At 44.8% G+C, this 12,833-nt stretch overlaps 1 protein-coding gene across 1 annotated transcript in view; it reads right to left on the bottom strand.

Moving 5' to 3' along the window:
- The window catches only part of ALKBH8 (alkB homolog 8, tRNA methyltransferase), a 42,713-nt gene extending 33,560 nt beyond the window's left edge, over window positions 1–9,153 (bottom strand). Inside the window, exons 1-4 of the mRNA XM_035115569.3 lie at window positions 9,046–9,153; window positions 5,400–5,557; window positions 4,040–4,280; window positions 266–397 (exon numbers count right to left, since the gene is read on the bottom strand). Of these exons, the coding sequence (XP_034971460.1) occupies window positions 266–397; window positions 4,040–4,280; window positions 5,400–5,528 (502 nt within the window). The 5' untranslated portion in view covers window positions 5,529–5,557; window positions 9,046–9,153. The remainder of the gene's footprint in view (window positions 1–265; window positions 398–4,039; window positions 4,281–5,399; window positions 5,558–9,045) is intronic.
- Between the last annotated feature and the right edge of the window lie 3,680 nt (window positions 9,154–12,833).

Here is a 12,833-nt window from a genome sequence, read left to right as displayed (position 1 = left end):
TGGGAAACAGCATTTCCTCAGGCCAGGAAAGTCCTGCCACAACAGGCTCCATTTGCACCAGTGTTTCTGGCTTAAGCGGAGTACCTGGGAATAGCTCTGAGGGAAGTTATTCTCTCGCTCCAAATCTCTGGCCTCATTCCCCAAAATTGGGGAGCCAAACCCGATTTACCATACCCACCCCCCAAAAAAATCCCCTCAAAGAGTGAGGAAATATGTGATTGGCAGTCATCCAAAATAACAGCCATTCTTAGGAAGCATTACTTACCGGTTGAGGTAACTTCATCCTCTGCCCAATCAATGCTTTCTAAAAGTTCATTTTCTTCCTCAGGCAAAACCAGCTCCTCAATTATCTTCAGGCCAGGAGGCAAGGCTGTGGGTGTCATGTCCTCCCAAGGAACTAGGAGTATAAAAATTTTGAAGAACTCCCCATGTTGTTCTTTCAAACTGCATAGACACACAGTTCTCAAACAAACAAGTTCTGTAATTATCTAGATGTTTAACTTTGCCAATTTTTAAATACTCTCTGGGCGGGTAGCAACATCAAAAATGACAAAGCAGTTAAATATAGGGCTTGGCTGGACGCAACACTAAACCATCGTTTATATTACCAGAAAGAGTCTAGCTACCCACTCCTACCCCTCCAGATTCGCATGCTGCCTCATTCCCCTCTGAAGCAGCCAGTAGGTGTAGTTTATAAGCCTTTACTTCCATTTTTAGTTAACTGAAGCTTGCTTTATTATCCTCACTCAGACAAACTGTGGTTAATCTTAATTTTGGCAAGTGGAAACAGGGCAACTTCAAACCACAGTTTATATATTTACTTTCACCAAGCACAGTTGTGATTAACCACAGTTTAGGGTCTGAATAACATGCTAACCGGTGTGTCCTCTTAAAAGGCAAGCTAAAGCTTCCAATCTCATCCTTGCAGCAGGAGCAGTGAGAGGGGCTGCACAAGCCCAGAAGGGAGACTAGGCTTGTTCTTGCAATACCAAACCATGGTTGAGAATTGCATATAATATACTGACAGAAAAGTGCTGTAAGAAGCTTCTGCCGACCTTGAAGATTGTATGTAACGCTGGAGCTTTTTAGCCATTGTTAAATTCTCTCTTATATTGTTCCCATTGATAAAGCTTGTTCCTTTGAGGAAACTGGAGTTTCACCAGTGAAACGGGAGGATTTTCAGCTAGCAACCCATCAGGGTAAACGAGGATAGTCAACGAATTTTGCTGGAAACAGAATACCACTGAACATCAATTTTATAATTACTGTACCTGGAACATTTGATTCCCAAGTAAAGTATTGCACTATAGACTGTCAGAGATTAGTGATGTTTCACCGTTGAACGTATGTGTCAGGCCATTGCATTTGCATGGATATTTTATTATTATTTATACTGTTGCTATAATATATTTATATATTTTTCACTATTTATTGTCACAGCTTTTTGTTTTTCGTTTCGTTTTCAGAAGAGATACTAGGGTTGTTCTTGCAATACCAAACCATGGTTGAGCATTGCATATAATACATTGACAGAAAAGTGCTGTAAGAAGTAGGTGTAGGAGAATACCTGCTCACCTCAAGCCCCTGTGCCAAACTAGAAAGATCTTGGAGAACCTCTTCTGGAAAGCGCATTAGTGAATTAAGTGATAAAGCCAAAAGCAATCCTAATCGGAGACAGTACTGCTACAGTACTGCAAGTGTGTAGGCTTGGTCCCCACACACTGTGCCACGCAAACCCCCTTCTGTTTAGGACCAGAGAACCCGGCTGCTTTTCAGATTCAAACACCTGACTGCTTTGTCAAAGGAAAAGGTCACCATTTCCCCCAGCTGTTCCAGGTGAGACGTCAGCCGCCTTCGACTGTCTCTTCCCCAGGACTTCTCACGAGGATTGAGAGTTTGTTTTGGGGCCAACAGGCGATGAATACAGAGCGGGGAAAGAAGACATGTCTAAATGCTACGTCCAGGATCAAAAGAACAACAAATCTTTGAGCCCAAAGGTGCGTGGAAGGGAGTTAGACATTTTTAGCAGCCCCCTCCCCAGCTGAAGGGAGTTTCAAAAGCCATTTACGCCACGGGAACAGGGTCAGTTGCTCAAAGTCACAACATTTACTTCCTTTGGATCTTGGATCTCCATCAATGGTGTCTCTGAAAATTTTTACACATGTCCTGGGGGGGGGGGAGGCAAACTAATGCCAGTGTACTGGAAGAAACAAAGATCGCCAGTGTCAAAGCAATAATTCTTCAACATCAACTTCGCTGGACTGGTCATGTTGTGCAGATGCCAGATGATCGTTTGCCAAAGCAACTACTCTATTCCGAACTTAAAAATGGAAAGCGTAATGCCAGTGGTCAACAAAATAAGTTCAAAGACAAGGCAATCTAAAAAAAATGTAGCATATACACTGATAACTGGGAAACACTGGCCTGCGAGCGCTCCAATTGGAGAACGTCCTGAAGACGCTCAAACTCAGGACGAAAGGGAGAAACATGCTAAGAGGAAGGCACACCCTGATCAACTCCCGCCCGGAAACCTATGTCCCCACTGTGGAAGGACGTGTGGATCCAGAATTGGCCTCCACAGTCACTTTTAAGACCATGTTTAGGGAAGACAATCTTACTCGGCTACGAGTGACCGCCAAAGAAGAAGAAATGTTTAGAGCACATTTTGCTCCCCATAGAAAATTGTAGTTTACCACTCCCAGCATCTTTAACAAACTACAGTTCCTCATATTCTTTGGGGGATGCTTTAAATTCATGTAGCCTATGGCAGCGTTTCTCAACCGCTGTTCCGCGGCACACTAGTGTGCCGCAAGACGCTGGCTGGTGTGCCACGATGTGCAGTGACGAGAAGGGCGATTTGCATTGTCACGTGCCTGGCGGCCGCCAATATATACCTCTGACCCGCCGGAAAGGAAGCCGGCCGGGTCACGACGCGGAGCGAGCGCAGCTCTCAACAGCCACCACCACGGGAGGGTGGTTTTAGACAAACTTAAAGAAGCTGGCTGGATGAGCTCAACCTGAAACTTGCTGAGCAAAGGATTGTGCTGGCAGAGAAATCAGCGGCTTATGAAGCCTTATTACAGGAGATTGCAACCAACACAGCAATTGGCAAGTGTTTCTTACAGTCATAATTATATAGTCAATATAGGGCGGCACAGAGTTAAATTTTTTAACTTTTTTAATGGTGGTGTGCCTCGTGATTTTTTTCATGGAACAAGTGTGCCTTGGCCCAAAAAAGGTTGAGAAACACTGGCCTATGGCCCCGAACCCCCTAAGCAGTCCACCTGACCCTCCCAGTAAGCACCCTTTCCCCTATCTGCCTGCCACAGATTGTCAGCCTTGCAATCAAGTCCAAAAAGAATGCTAGCCCACAAGATTATGGAAACAACTAAAAGAAAACATTCAGTATGTATTAAAAGCTATATCATTGAGGAATGGTAAATATCCAACTGTTAGTAAGTAGCTAAGGTTGATCAGTAACTCAAATAATAATCCAGAAATAATCAGTACCTGCGCACATTTCACCTGTTGCATTGCTATATTCCTAAAAGATGATCTTAAAATAAGATGGCATTCCCTCGATTTCTGATGTTCGGGCTTTCAATACCATCTCTTATGCAGCCAAAACGGCACCACCCACACACAAGAGGGAGGCATCAGCCAGCGCAGATGAACCCCAGGGTTTACAGAGGTATGCAATGATGACAGGTGAAGAGGAAGGTGGGAAGACCAGCAGAAAACAGCGCCAGACAGGCAGTGCCATTCTCCTGCCTCCTGAGCGCTACAAGGGCAACACTGAGACCAAAGAGGAGGAAACAGACAGGCAGAACAACTCCTTAAAGTGTTTGTACTTAAGAAGGCAGGCAAGGACGGAGGGGGGGGGAAGCTGGCTGAGGGCAGACTGAGGTTGATGGGGCTGTGCCCAATTTGCCCTAATGGACCAGCCTCCACTGGAAGTATGATGCATTTAAGAGTGGGAGCCCTAGGTGGGTGGGCTGGCTCTATTTATTTATTAAACAGCTAAATACAGCAGAAATACCTTTTTCCACGAAGTTGAAATAGAGAACGGCAGTTTGGCCAGAGTCCTCCACCGTTATCTCCTTCCCGTTGAGGGAGTCATAGGCTTTTTGGGAGTCTTCTGTCCTTCCATATTTCACAAACGAATATGGTTTTCCGGGAGGCATTAGGAGCGATTTCACCAGCCCACACTCCTGCACCACGCCGAGCAGTTGGCATCTGCTTACACCATTGCCCAGACCTCCATTGGCAACCACCAGGCTCTAATTATGGGGAGATAAAGAGGAGGGCGGTGGAAGGGGGGGGGAGGACAAGTGAAGCACAGACATGAGTAATCAACACTAATTTATTCATCGGAAAGCAACATTCCATAAACACATCGGAGAAACGAAAGAGGAAATTAGGCTCTTATCCCAGAATTGCTCTGTTTGAAAAACAAAACAAAATGTTTCAATTTGAAATAGCTAGAAATTTGTTGTTGTTGTTGTTTTGATTTATATACTGCCCTTTATAAAAAAGATCTCAGGGCAGTGGACAACATTAAAAACCTATTTTACAGCGCCTAATAATAAAAACATAAAACAAAGCATGGTAATAGACGCATAGTCATTAAAACAATCGCAATAACAGTCATCCACAAACATGCACACACCTTTAACAGGTCATAGATTATTTAATGGTCAAAGGCCTGGCTTAAAAGGAATGTTTTCACCTGGCGCCTACATACATTTAATGCTAGTGCCAGACGAGCCTCACTGGAGAGAGCGTTCCACAGACAGGGAGTCACCACAGAAAAGGCCCGCTCTTGTTTTGCCACCCTCCAAACCTCTCAAGGCGGCGGGACATAGAGATGGGCCTCAGATGACAAGCACAGGGTCTGGGTCAGTTCGTATGGGGAGAGGCAGTCCTTAAGGTATTGAGATCCTGACCAGTATAAGGCTTTTTAGGTCAACATCAGCACTTTGAATTGGGCCCAGAAAATAATTAGCAGCCAGTGCAGCTGGGTTGGGTCAGGACTGGCATTATATGCTCAAACCATCTTGTTCTGGTGAGCAACCTGGCCACTGAATTTTGCACCATATTGATAGCAGCATTCCTTTACGGAAAATCTACTCAAGGCATATTAATCCAGGATGGGTAGCTTGAAAAGCCCAGTTGTCCATTTCACCAACAGCTTGGATTTCTGCCATGTGATCTCTTCCACACCAGCCTTCCCCATCTCCAACCTGGTGCCCTCCAGAGGTTGTTGAACTCCAAATCCCATTAGCCACAGCCAACCTGGCCAATGAGCCCCCATTAAGATCACTGGGACCGATCTCTTAGTTAACCTGCTTAAAACTCCATTCACATTCAGCTAGGAGCAACTTCAACTCCCAAATCACCTTGGTGGGGTGCGACACGCACTCAATCCCCTCGTGCTTTAGCAGGGTATGCCTGGCCTTCATCTGTTTTTGCCGCAGCTTCTTCTCTGCTTTACTGAGTCTCTGTTGACCGATGCCGTCTGTTTCCATGCTGAAAAGGTCAACGGAGAAGATACCATCTGGGGGAAAGAAAGGACCAGGTTTTTAATCCCTTGAACGGAACGAAAACAATCAGCAACAAATCCTGGTTTTGACCTATAAAGCTCTTTATAGAACACCCAATATGGCATTAAATCCTCAGTCCCACCTCATCTGAAGATACAAACCAGTGTAACTTACTCATCCCAGGGGCATGGTGGGAGCATTCAGCTATGCAACCCTGCATAGAACGCAGTTTTAATGGCTTGTTTTCCCTCTGCCAGGGTTAGGCAGAGCAGCAGCCCCACTGCTGAACAGGGTTTGGAACTGGTGTGACTTTACACCAGCTTCTTGTGCATAGGACTGCTCCCTAATCCTTAGAACAACCCTGTGAAATTGGCTGATATTATTCTCATATGTCTCATGAAGTTAGAGATGACCGCCATGAGATTTTCCCTGAGCCCTTTATGTTTGTTTGCTTTTCTGTTTTATTGTTGTAGCTTATTTGCAATCCACTGTAGGAGCCCTCTGGTTGTGGGAGCAGGATATAAATGCAGCTCCTAAAACCAAAATAAGGCGGTTGAAACTGCAACACTGACTGCCCTCCTGCAAATGCTTACTGGGAAGCAATTTCTAGTGGACACAATTTTTTTCCTGAGCAAGAATTTTTTGGGTTGAGCTCCACAATTAGAGATGGAACAAGCTGACTCAATTTTTCTCCTTTGGGGCTATTTCTCACTGTACTGACATAAGAGAGTGTCTCCTTTGTACCAGTAGATGGTGCACTCTGCCCATTTATATTCCCCACACTCCTGAATGCTATTCCCCTTTTACAGTATTTCTGGTCATTTCTAGCTTACAGAATCACAGGAGTAAAAAATTGACTTTGCTGTAATCTTCATGCAAGTGAAAAACTTGAGGCCTTCTGAAAAGGTTGGTACATTATTAGCTAGCAAATGCCCTGGAGTTCTAGTAAGCCATTTTGGGTACCCCTATTTTGGAAAGGAAAAGCTGGACAGAATTTTATAAATAAACATAAACAAATCAGAAAGGTCCTAGGCTGAACCTGCGGCGTGTTCACTGGTACCCATAAAGATCCCCCAAGCTGAGGAAGATGCCAGCATGGAAAAGCATTTGACACAGTAGACAGCCGTATCTCCTTGGTCAATGAGCGTGGTTAGCACAACCAGATGCAAAGAGAAATTGTACAGAAGTGGGAACTTTGACGGATGCAACTTTTCTTAAATCTGCACGAGAAGCTGTATCTGCAGCAATTTTCTCTTCTACCCATCGACAGCACATAAGCCCTGTTCTTACGCCCACCTGGTCACCCTAGGGCTGCAACCCTGCACACATTTGTTGTTGTTGTTTAGTCGTTTAGTCGTGTCCGACTCTTCGTGACCCCATGGACCAGAGCACGCCAGGCACTCCTGTCTTGCACTGCCTCCCGTAGTTTGGTCAAACTCATGTTCGTAGCTTCGAGAACACTGTCCAACCATCTCGTCCTCTGTCGTCCCCTTCTCCTAGTGCCCTCCATCTTTCCCAACATCAGAGTCTTTTCCAAGGATTCTTCTCTTCTCATGAGGTGGCCAAAGTATTGGAGCCTCAGCTTCACAATCTGTCCTTCCAGTGAGCACTCAGGGCTGATTTCCTTAAGAATGGATAGGTTTGATCTTCTTGCAGTCCATGGGACTCTCAAGAGTCTCCTCCTGCACCATAATTCAAAAGCATCAATTCTTCGGCGATCAGCCTTCTTTATGGTCCAGCTCTCACTTCCATACATCACTACTGGGGAAACCATAGTTTTAACTATACGGACCTTTGTCGGCAAGGTGATGTCTCTGCTTTTTAAGATGCTGTCTAGGTTTGTCATTGCTTTTCTCCCAAGAAGCAGGCGTCTTTTAATTTTGTGACTGCTGTACACATTTACCTGGGAGTAAGAGCCTCTGAACTCAATGGGGCTTACTTCTGATGAGGCATATAGAGAATTGTGCTTCTAAGTCTTCTTGATATATATGCTCACATCTCTCACACTATTGCTTTTGGAAATTTAAAATTTTTAAGACCATAAAAAGAGTCTTGCTGGATCAGATCAAAGACCCATCTAGCATGCAGTTCTCATAGCGGCCAGTCAGATGCCTATAGAAAGCCTGCAAGAGGACACAATGAAAACAGCTGTCTTCCCACCTGCTGGTCCCTATATACACACAGAGACGTGCATATATATATATGCACACACACACACACACACACACACACACACATATATACACACACATATATATACACACACATATACATAAATACATATATGCATATACATACAGTGTGTGTGTGTGTGTGTGTGTGTGTGTGTTGTTGTTGTTGTTGTTTAGTCGTTTAGTCGTGTCCGACTCTTCGTGACCCCATGGACCATAGCATGCCAGGCACTCCTGTCTTGCACCGCCTCCCGCAGTTTGGTCAAACTCATGTTTGTAGCTTCGAGAACACTGTCCAACCATCTCATCCTCTGTCGTCCCCTTCTCCTAGTGCCCTCTGTATATTCCTGCGTATAAGACTACTTTTTAATCCAGGGAAATCTTCTCAAAAGTCGGGGTCATCTTATACGCCGGGTCGTATTTCTTATATGGCGAGTATATCCCAAACTCTATATTTTAACTGGAAAAGTCGGGGGTCGTCTTATACGCCGGAATATACGGTGTGTGTGTGTGTGTGTATAATGTTTAGGGCTGTTTTCTGGTTATGTTGATGTATGCTGCTGTGTATACATTTAAGTAGAAGAGTGGGATAAACAAAACAAAAATTACAGTATCATCATTATCATGGTCAAGTTCCTTGAATTCAGCAGACCGTACTATAGCATAGGATCTAACCACAAATGAAATTGCACAAACCACTAACACATCAGTAAGCCCCATTCAGCTCAATGGAACTTACTTTGAGTGAGTTAGCATGAAATGGGAGGCCCTTTGCTTCCCTCGATCTTTCAACAGAATTACTCCGACTGCTCTCACACGTGGCTAAAAGTAGCATGGAAGCGGTACTGACGGTTAAATAAACGTGCTCAAGGTTGTTGTTATTTTCATAGAATCATGGAATTACAGGATTGGACAGCTGGAAGGGCACCCCACGGTCATCTAGTCCAGCCCCATTGCAGTGCAGGAATCTCAACTAGCTTTTACACGTGATCAAAGCCAGGACTGTGGTGTCTATTTTTGCTGCCTTTGCTCCCCAACACCACCACCAGCGCCTCAAAAAAATAAATAAATAAATAAATATTATGAGTGTACTGGAAACATCAGCTGTTACGTCTGTACAGGAATTTTAGGCTACGATCCTTAAAACACTAGCTTTCCAAAATTGAGTAAAGTGCTGATTCAGAGTCTTGGGAGGAGGAAACGCCCCGCAAGTCTGAAATCAGGAGAGGAAACCGTCCTGTCTTAGGTTCCAATTTGCAGCCTGGTTGAAAGATGTTGCCATTTGCCTTTTTGTAAAGCAGAACACAAGCAGAGAAAAGAAACTGGCTTACCTTACAGGAGGGCAGCCATGCTGCAGGAACCAGTACAACTACAATTCCCATGAAGCTCTTCGCCTACAACTGCCGTCATGCCTTGCAAACTCCCGGTTTTCTTTTAACCCCTTCATTACACGCATGTGGTATCACGTTGCGGAGTTCTTTTTTATTTCTCCAACTGCGTTGTGTCTCGATAGGATAAAGATTAACTAAAACAAAAACAAAAACTAACACTGCTTTGTTTTTCAGAGCCCTGAGCGTGATGGAGAGAAAGGAAGGTTTGGTTTTTGTGGAAATCGTACAGCATTATTCCGCACCCTTCTCTCATTTTAAATTTCTAGGTGTTTGCAGCCAATATGTGGCTTCAAAAGGGGGTGTGTGAAATTGCGTTGTAGGCTTAATGTGTAATAAGTCCCACTGGGTTCAATGGGGCTTCCCCCCAGGCAAAAATGTGCATCTGGCTTCAACATTAAACTTAGAAGATAACTCTTACATTATTATTTTTTAATCAGCAAAAGGGTAGTGGGAATGGATGAGCAATTAATTAAAGAGACATGCATACATGCAGTTTTGTAGTGGTGAATTCTGGAGTGCGAGCTTTCCTCATGATCACCCCTATAAGTATTTTATTATTTCATAAAATGTATTGGCCGCTTGATTGTAAGAAAAACCTCAAAGCGGTTTACCAAAAAACAAAGAAATCAAGGGAAAAAATACAGCCCTGCTTTAAAACATGCACAAGTTAAAATACTACCGGTAAAACATATTAAAATTACCTCAACTTTCTAATCATCTGGCTAAAGGATTGTCCATAAACAGGAATGCTTTTAGCAGGTGCCGAAGGGTACAGTAAAGGTGCCTGCTCAATCTGCAATATTGCTTGCTCAATATGCAATATGCAATATCTCAATATGCAGAGAGTCCCAAAGGTGTAGGAGGTGCTGCCACGCTAAAATAGGGTTGCCAGGAGCACCCCAGACCCTGAGATTTCAGGGCCCAAACATGAGACCTAGTGATGTTGCGTTTAGAGGTTGCCTGAGAGCATGTCATTATCAACAAGCCCCTTCTGAGAGTTGCCTCCTTTGTTTCTGCAGTTTGCAAGTGGTACTTCCCTCTCTCCTGGTTCCCCTCCATGTGACCAGCATGTTCCTGTCATCGTCTGTGACCTATTGGAGGCCATGCTTCATTTTATTATTATTACATTTATATACCACCTTTTCTTCCTTTTCTGTTTTTAGACTACAATCCCCATCATCCACTGGTCCTGCTAGCTAAAGATGATGGGAGTTGTAGTCCAAAAATAAGTGGAGGCCCAAGAAACCCTGAGCTAGATGAACCAATGGTCTGACTCGGCATAAGGCAACTTCCTATATTCCTGTTTTAAAGCAAAACCTTGACAAGCAATTCTTTTTAAAATGCTTTTTTAAAAAAATGTAAGAAAAAAGTAAAACCATAAACGAGAGATGACGTCACATCCTGGCCAACACAATAAACAGAAGATTTCCCCCTCCCCTCAAAAAAAAAAAAATCTGATTTATTTTCTCACTTTATTTATTCATTATCATGAGTGGTATTTTTCTAGAAACCAAAGTGCCAAAAATCACCACAAATGCCTCTCTTGTTCTCTTAATGGCAATGGCATTATAAGACGTGCCGGAACCGAGTTCTGGCTGGGGGGGGGAAAGCCCTGATTATCATCACCATCATTTTTCTGGGGTTTCAGGTGGGTTCTCAGTCAAAGTTAATCAGCAGCTACTCTCAGACTCAAACCAAATGTTGCCTTTTTGTGGAGCCCTTCCATTTCTCTTTGGTCTCCACTCTTGCCCCCCATCCATAGCTGCCAAGTTTCCCCTTTTCTCACCAGGAAGCCTATTCAGCATAAGGGAATTTCCCTTTAAAAAAGGGATAACTTGGCAGCAATGCCCCCATCCCTTCTCAAAACAGTCCCTGTGGATTTACACAGGGCTTAAAGACACAACTCCAAGAGCACATCTGCTTAGCCACTGGCTTACTGGGGATTCTCTCCATCTTTTTTCAGCTTGCTGCTCCGCAAATAATTCTGAGGCCAGGGGGTGCCAGCCCAGCATCTGTACCTATAGAGGCCCTTCCTTGGCACCCACAGGGTCCCCTCCCTCCACTGAAATTTGGCTTGAAAGAGACAATCTATTGTAGCTAATGGATCGGTTGTGGTGTGTACTTGGTGCGTGTTTGTGTTGGCCATGACCCGGGCCGTCTTTTTTTCTTTTCTTTTTAAAAGATTTTTTATTAGAGTACGAAAAATTTTACATACATTATATTCTCTCCTTCCAATTTTTAACTTCCTGTACCATTTTTCCTTTCCCTTCCCTCCACCACCCATAATCTGTTAGAAGGGTTGAAACAGTTGCCCTCAGCCACGGGCACAATGTCTTCAATTTCCACTGATCCAGTAGTTGTTATCCATTGAAGATAGGGGTTCCATCTGGTCCTTATAATAGTAGACTTGGCCCTCCATGTTATTTCCTGTGACGTTATTGCCACGATGTCTGACTGAATATGTTTATGGTATGTTTAGCCTGGAGAAGAGAAGGTTAAGGGGTGATATGATAGCCATGTTCAAATATATAAAAGGATGTCATATAGAAGAGAAGCGGACACGGAGCAATGGATTCAAGCTACAAGAAAGAAGATTCCACCTAAACATTAGGAAGAACTTCCTGACAGTAAGAGCTGTTCGACAGTGGAACTTGCTGCCAAGGAGTGTGGTGGAGTCTCCTCCTTTGGAGGTCTTTAAGCGGAGGCTTGACAGTCATATGTCAGGAATGCTTTGATGGTGTTTCCTGCTTGGCAGGGGTTTGGACTGGATGGCCCTTGCGGTCTCTTCCAACTCTATGATTCTATGAATAAATTCAAACAAATAATTAGTCCAGACCTCTACTGTCCATTTTTCTCTTATCTTTCCAACCTAAAGCTATTGTTGCCTTTCCTGCTAGTATCATTGCTTTGAAGGTGCGCTCGACCAGGGTCGTCTTAAGCACATCCACCGACATGGCGCAAAGGTTCCTCCGGCGCACCCCCCTTTGCCAAAATTTAGCCTGGGGCAGAGGACGCCGTTGGGGCTGCCTGACTACAGCCCGCTGCCAGCACTCTCGCTGCTGCCCAGCGGCCCGAGGAGCAGGAGGCGGTTTACACGCCACCCCCTGTGCCCCAGGAGTGGGGGGGGGCAGCGGTGACGTGGAGGAGGCCCCTCGGGAGCCGCTCCTGCCGCTCCCTCAGGCGACAGCAGCTCGGCGGGCAGGGGATTCCCGTGGTTAAGGGAGAGGCGGAGAAGGAGCCATAGGGCTTAGTGACTCGTTGTGCCCCGCCAATGCTGGGGCGCCCCTGAGAAGCCGGCGCCCTGGCGCAATGAGCCACTAGCCCCTATGGGTAGGACGCCTCTGGCCATGACAGTTTATCCAGTTTGCAAATTGGCCCGTGGGGCAGGGGAGTTGGCAACGCCTGAGCTAAGTTAAGCATATGTTCTGCTCTCCCTCACTGGAATCACTGGGACTCTGTCATTACTTTGGGCCGGATTCTTCCCTATTGTATGTAAATAATGGGACGGCAGTAGAATGTTTCATACCCACATTTTAAGTGCATGGCAGGAAAGAGGTCTGACAAAATGCACATTGACCTAAATTCAAATTAGAGTCCCGCTTCCAGGCAAGGAAGACCAATTCTCTATTGTAACTCCGCTGAGGCAGAAACGATCCCTTTTTAGGAAGATACCCAGAGAAGCCTTGCACTGTGTGTCAGGTTTTCATATTGCGACTGGTATAATGCCT

This window comes from Zootoca vivipara, chromosome 4, assembly GCF_965207765.1.
Source record: "Zootoca vivipara chromosome 4, rZooViv2.hap1.1, whole genome shotgun sequence".
Lineage (NCBI taxonomy): Eukaryota > Metazoa > Chordata > Lepidosauria > Squamata > Lacertidae > Zootoca > Zootoca vivipara.
The sequence above is the reverse complement of the archived record's forward strand: the minus strand, read 5'-3'. Positions and strand labels throughout refer to the sequence as shown.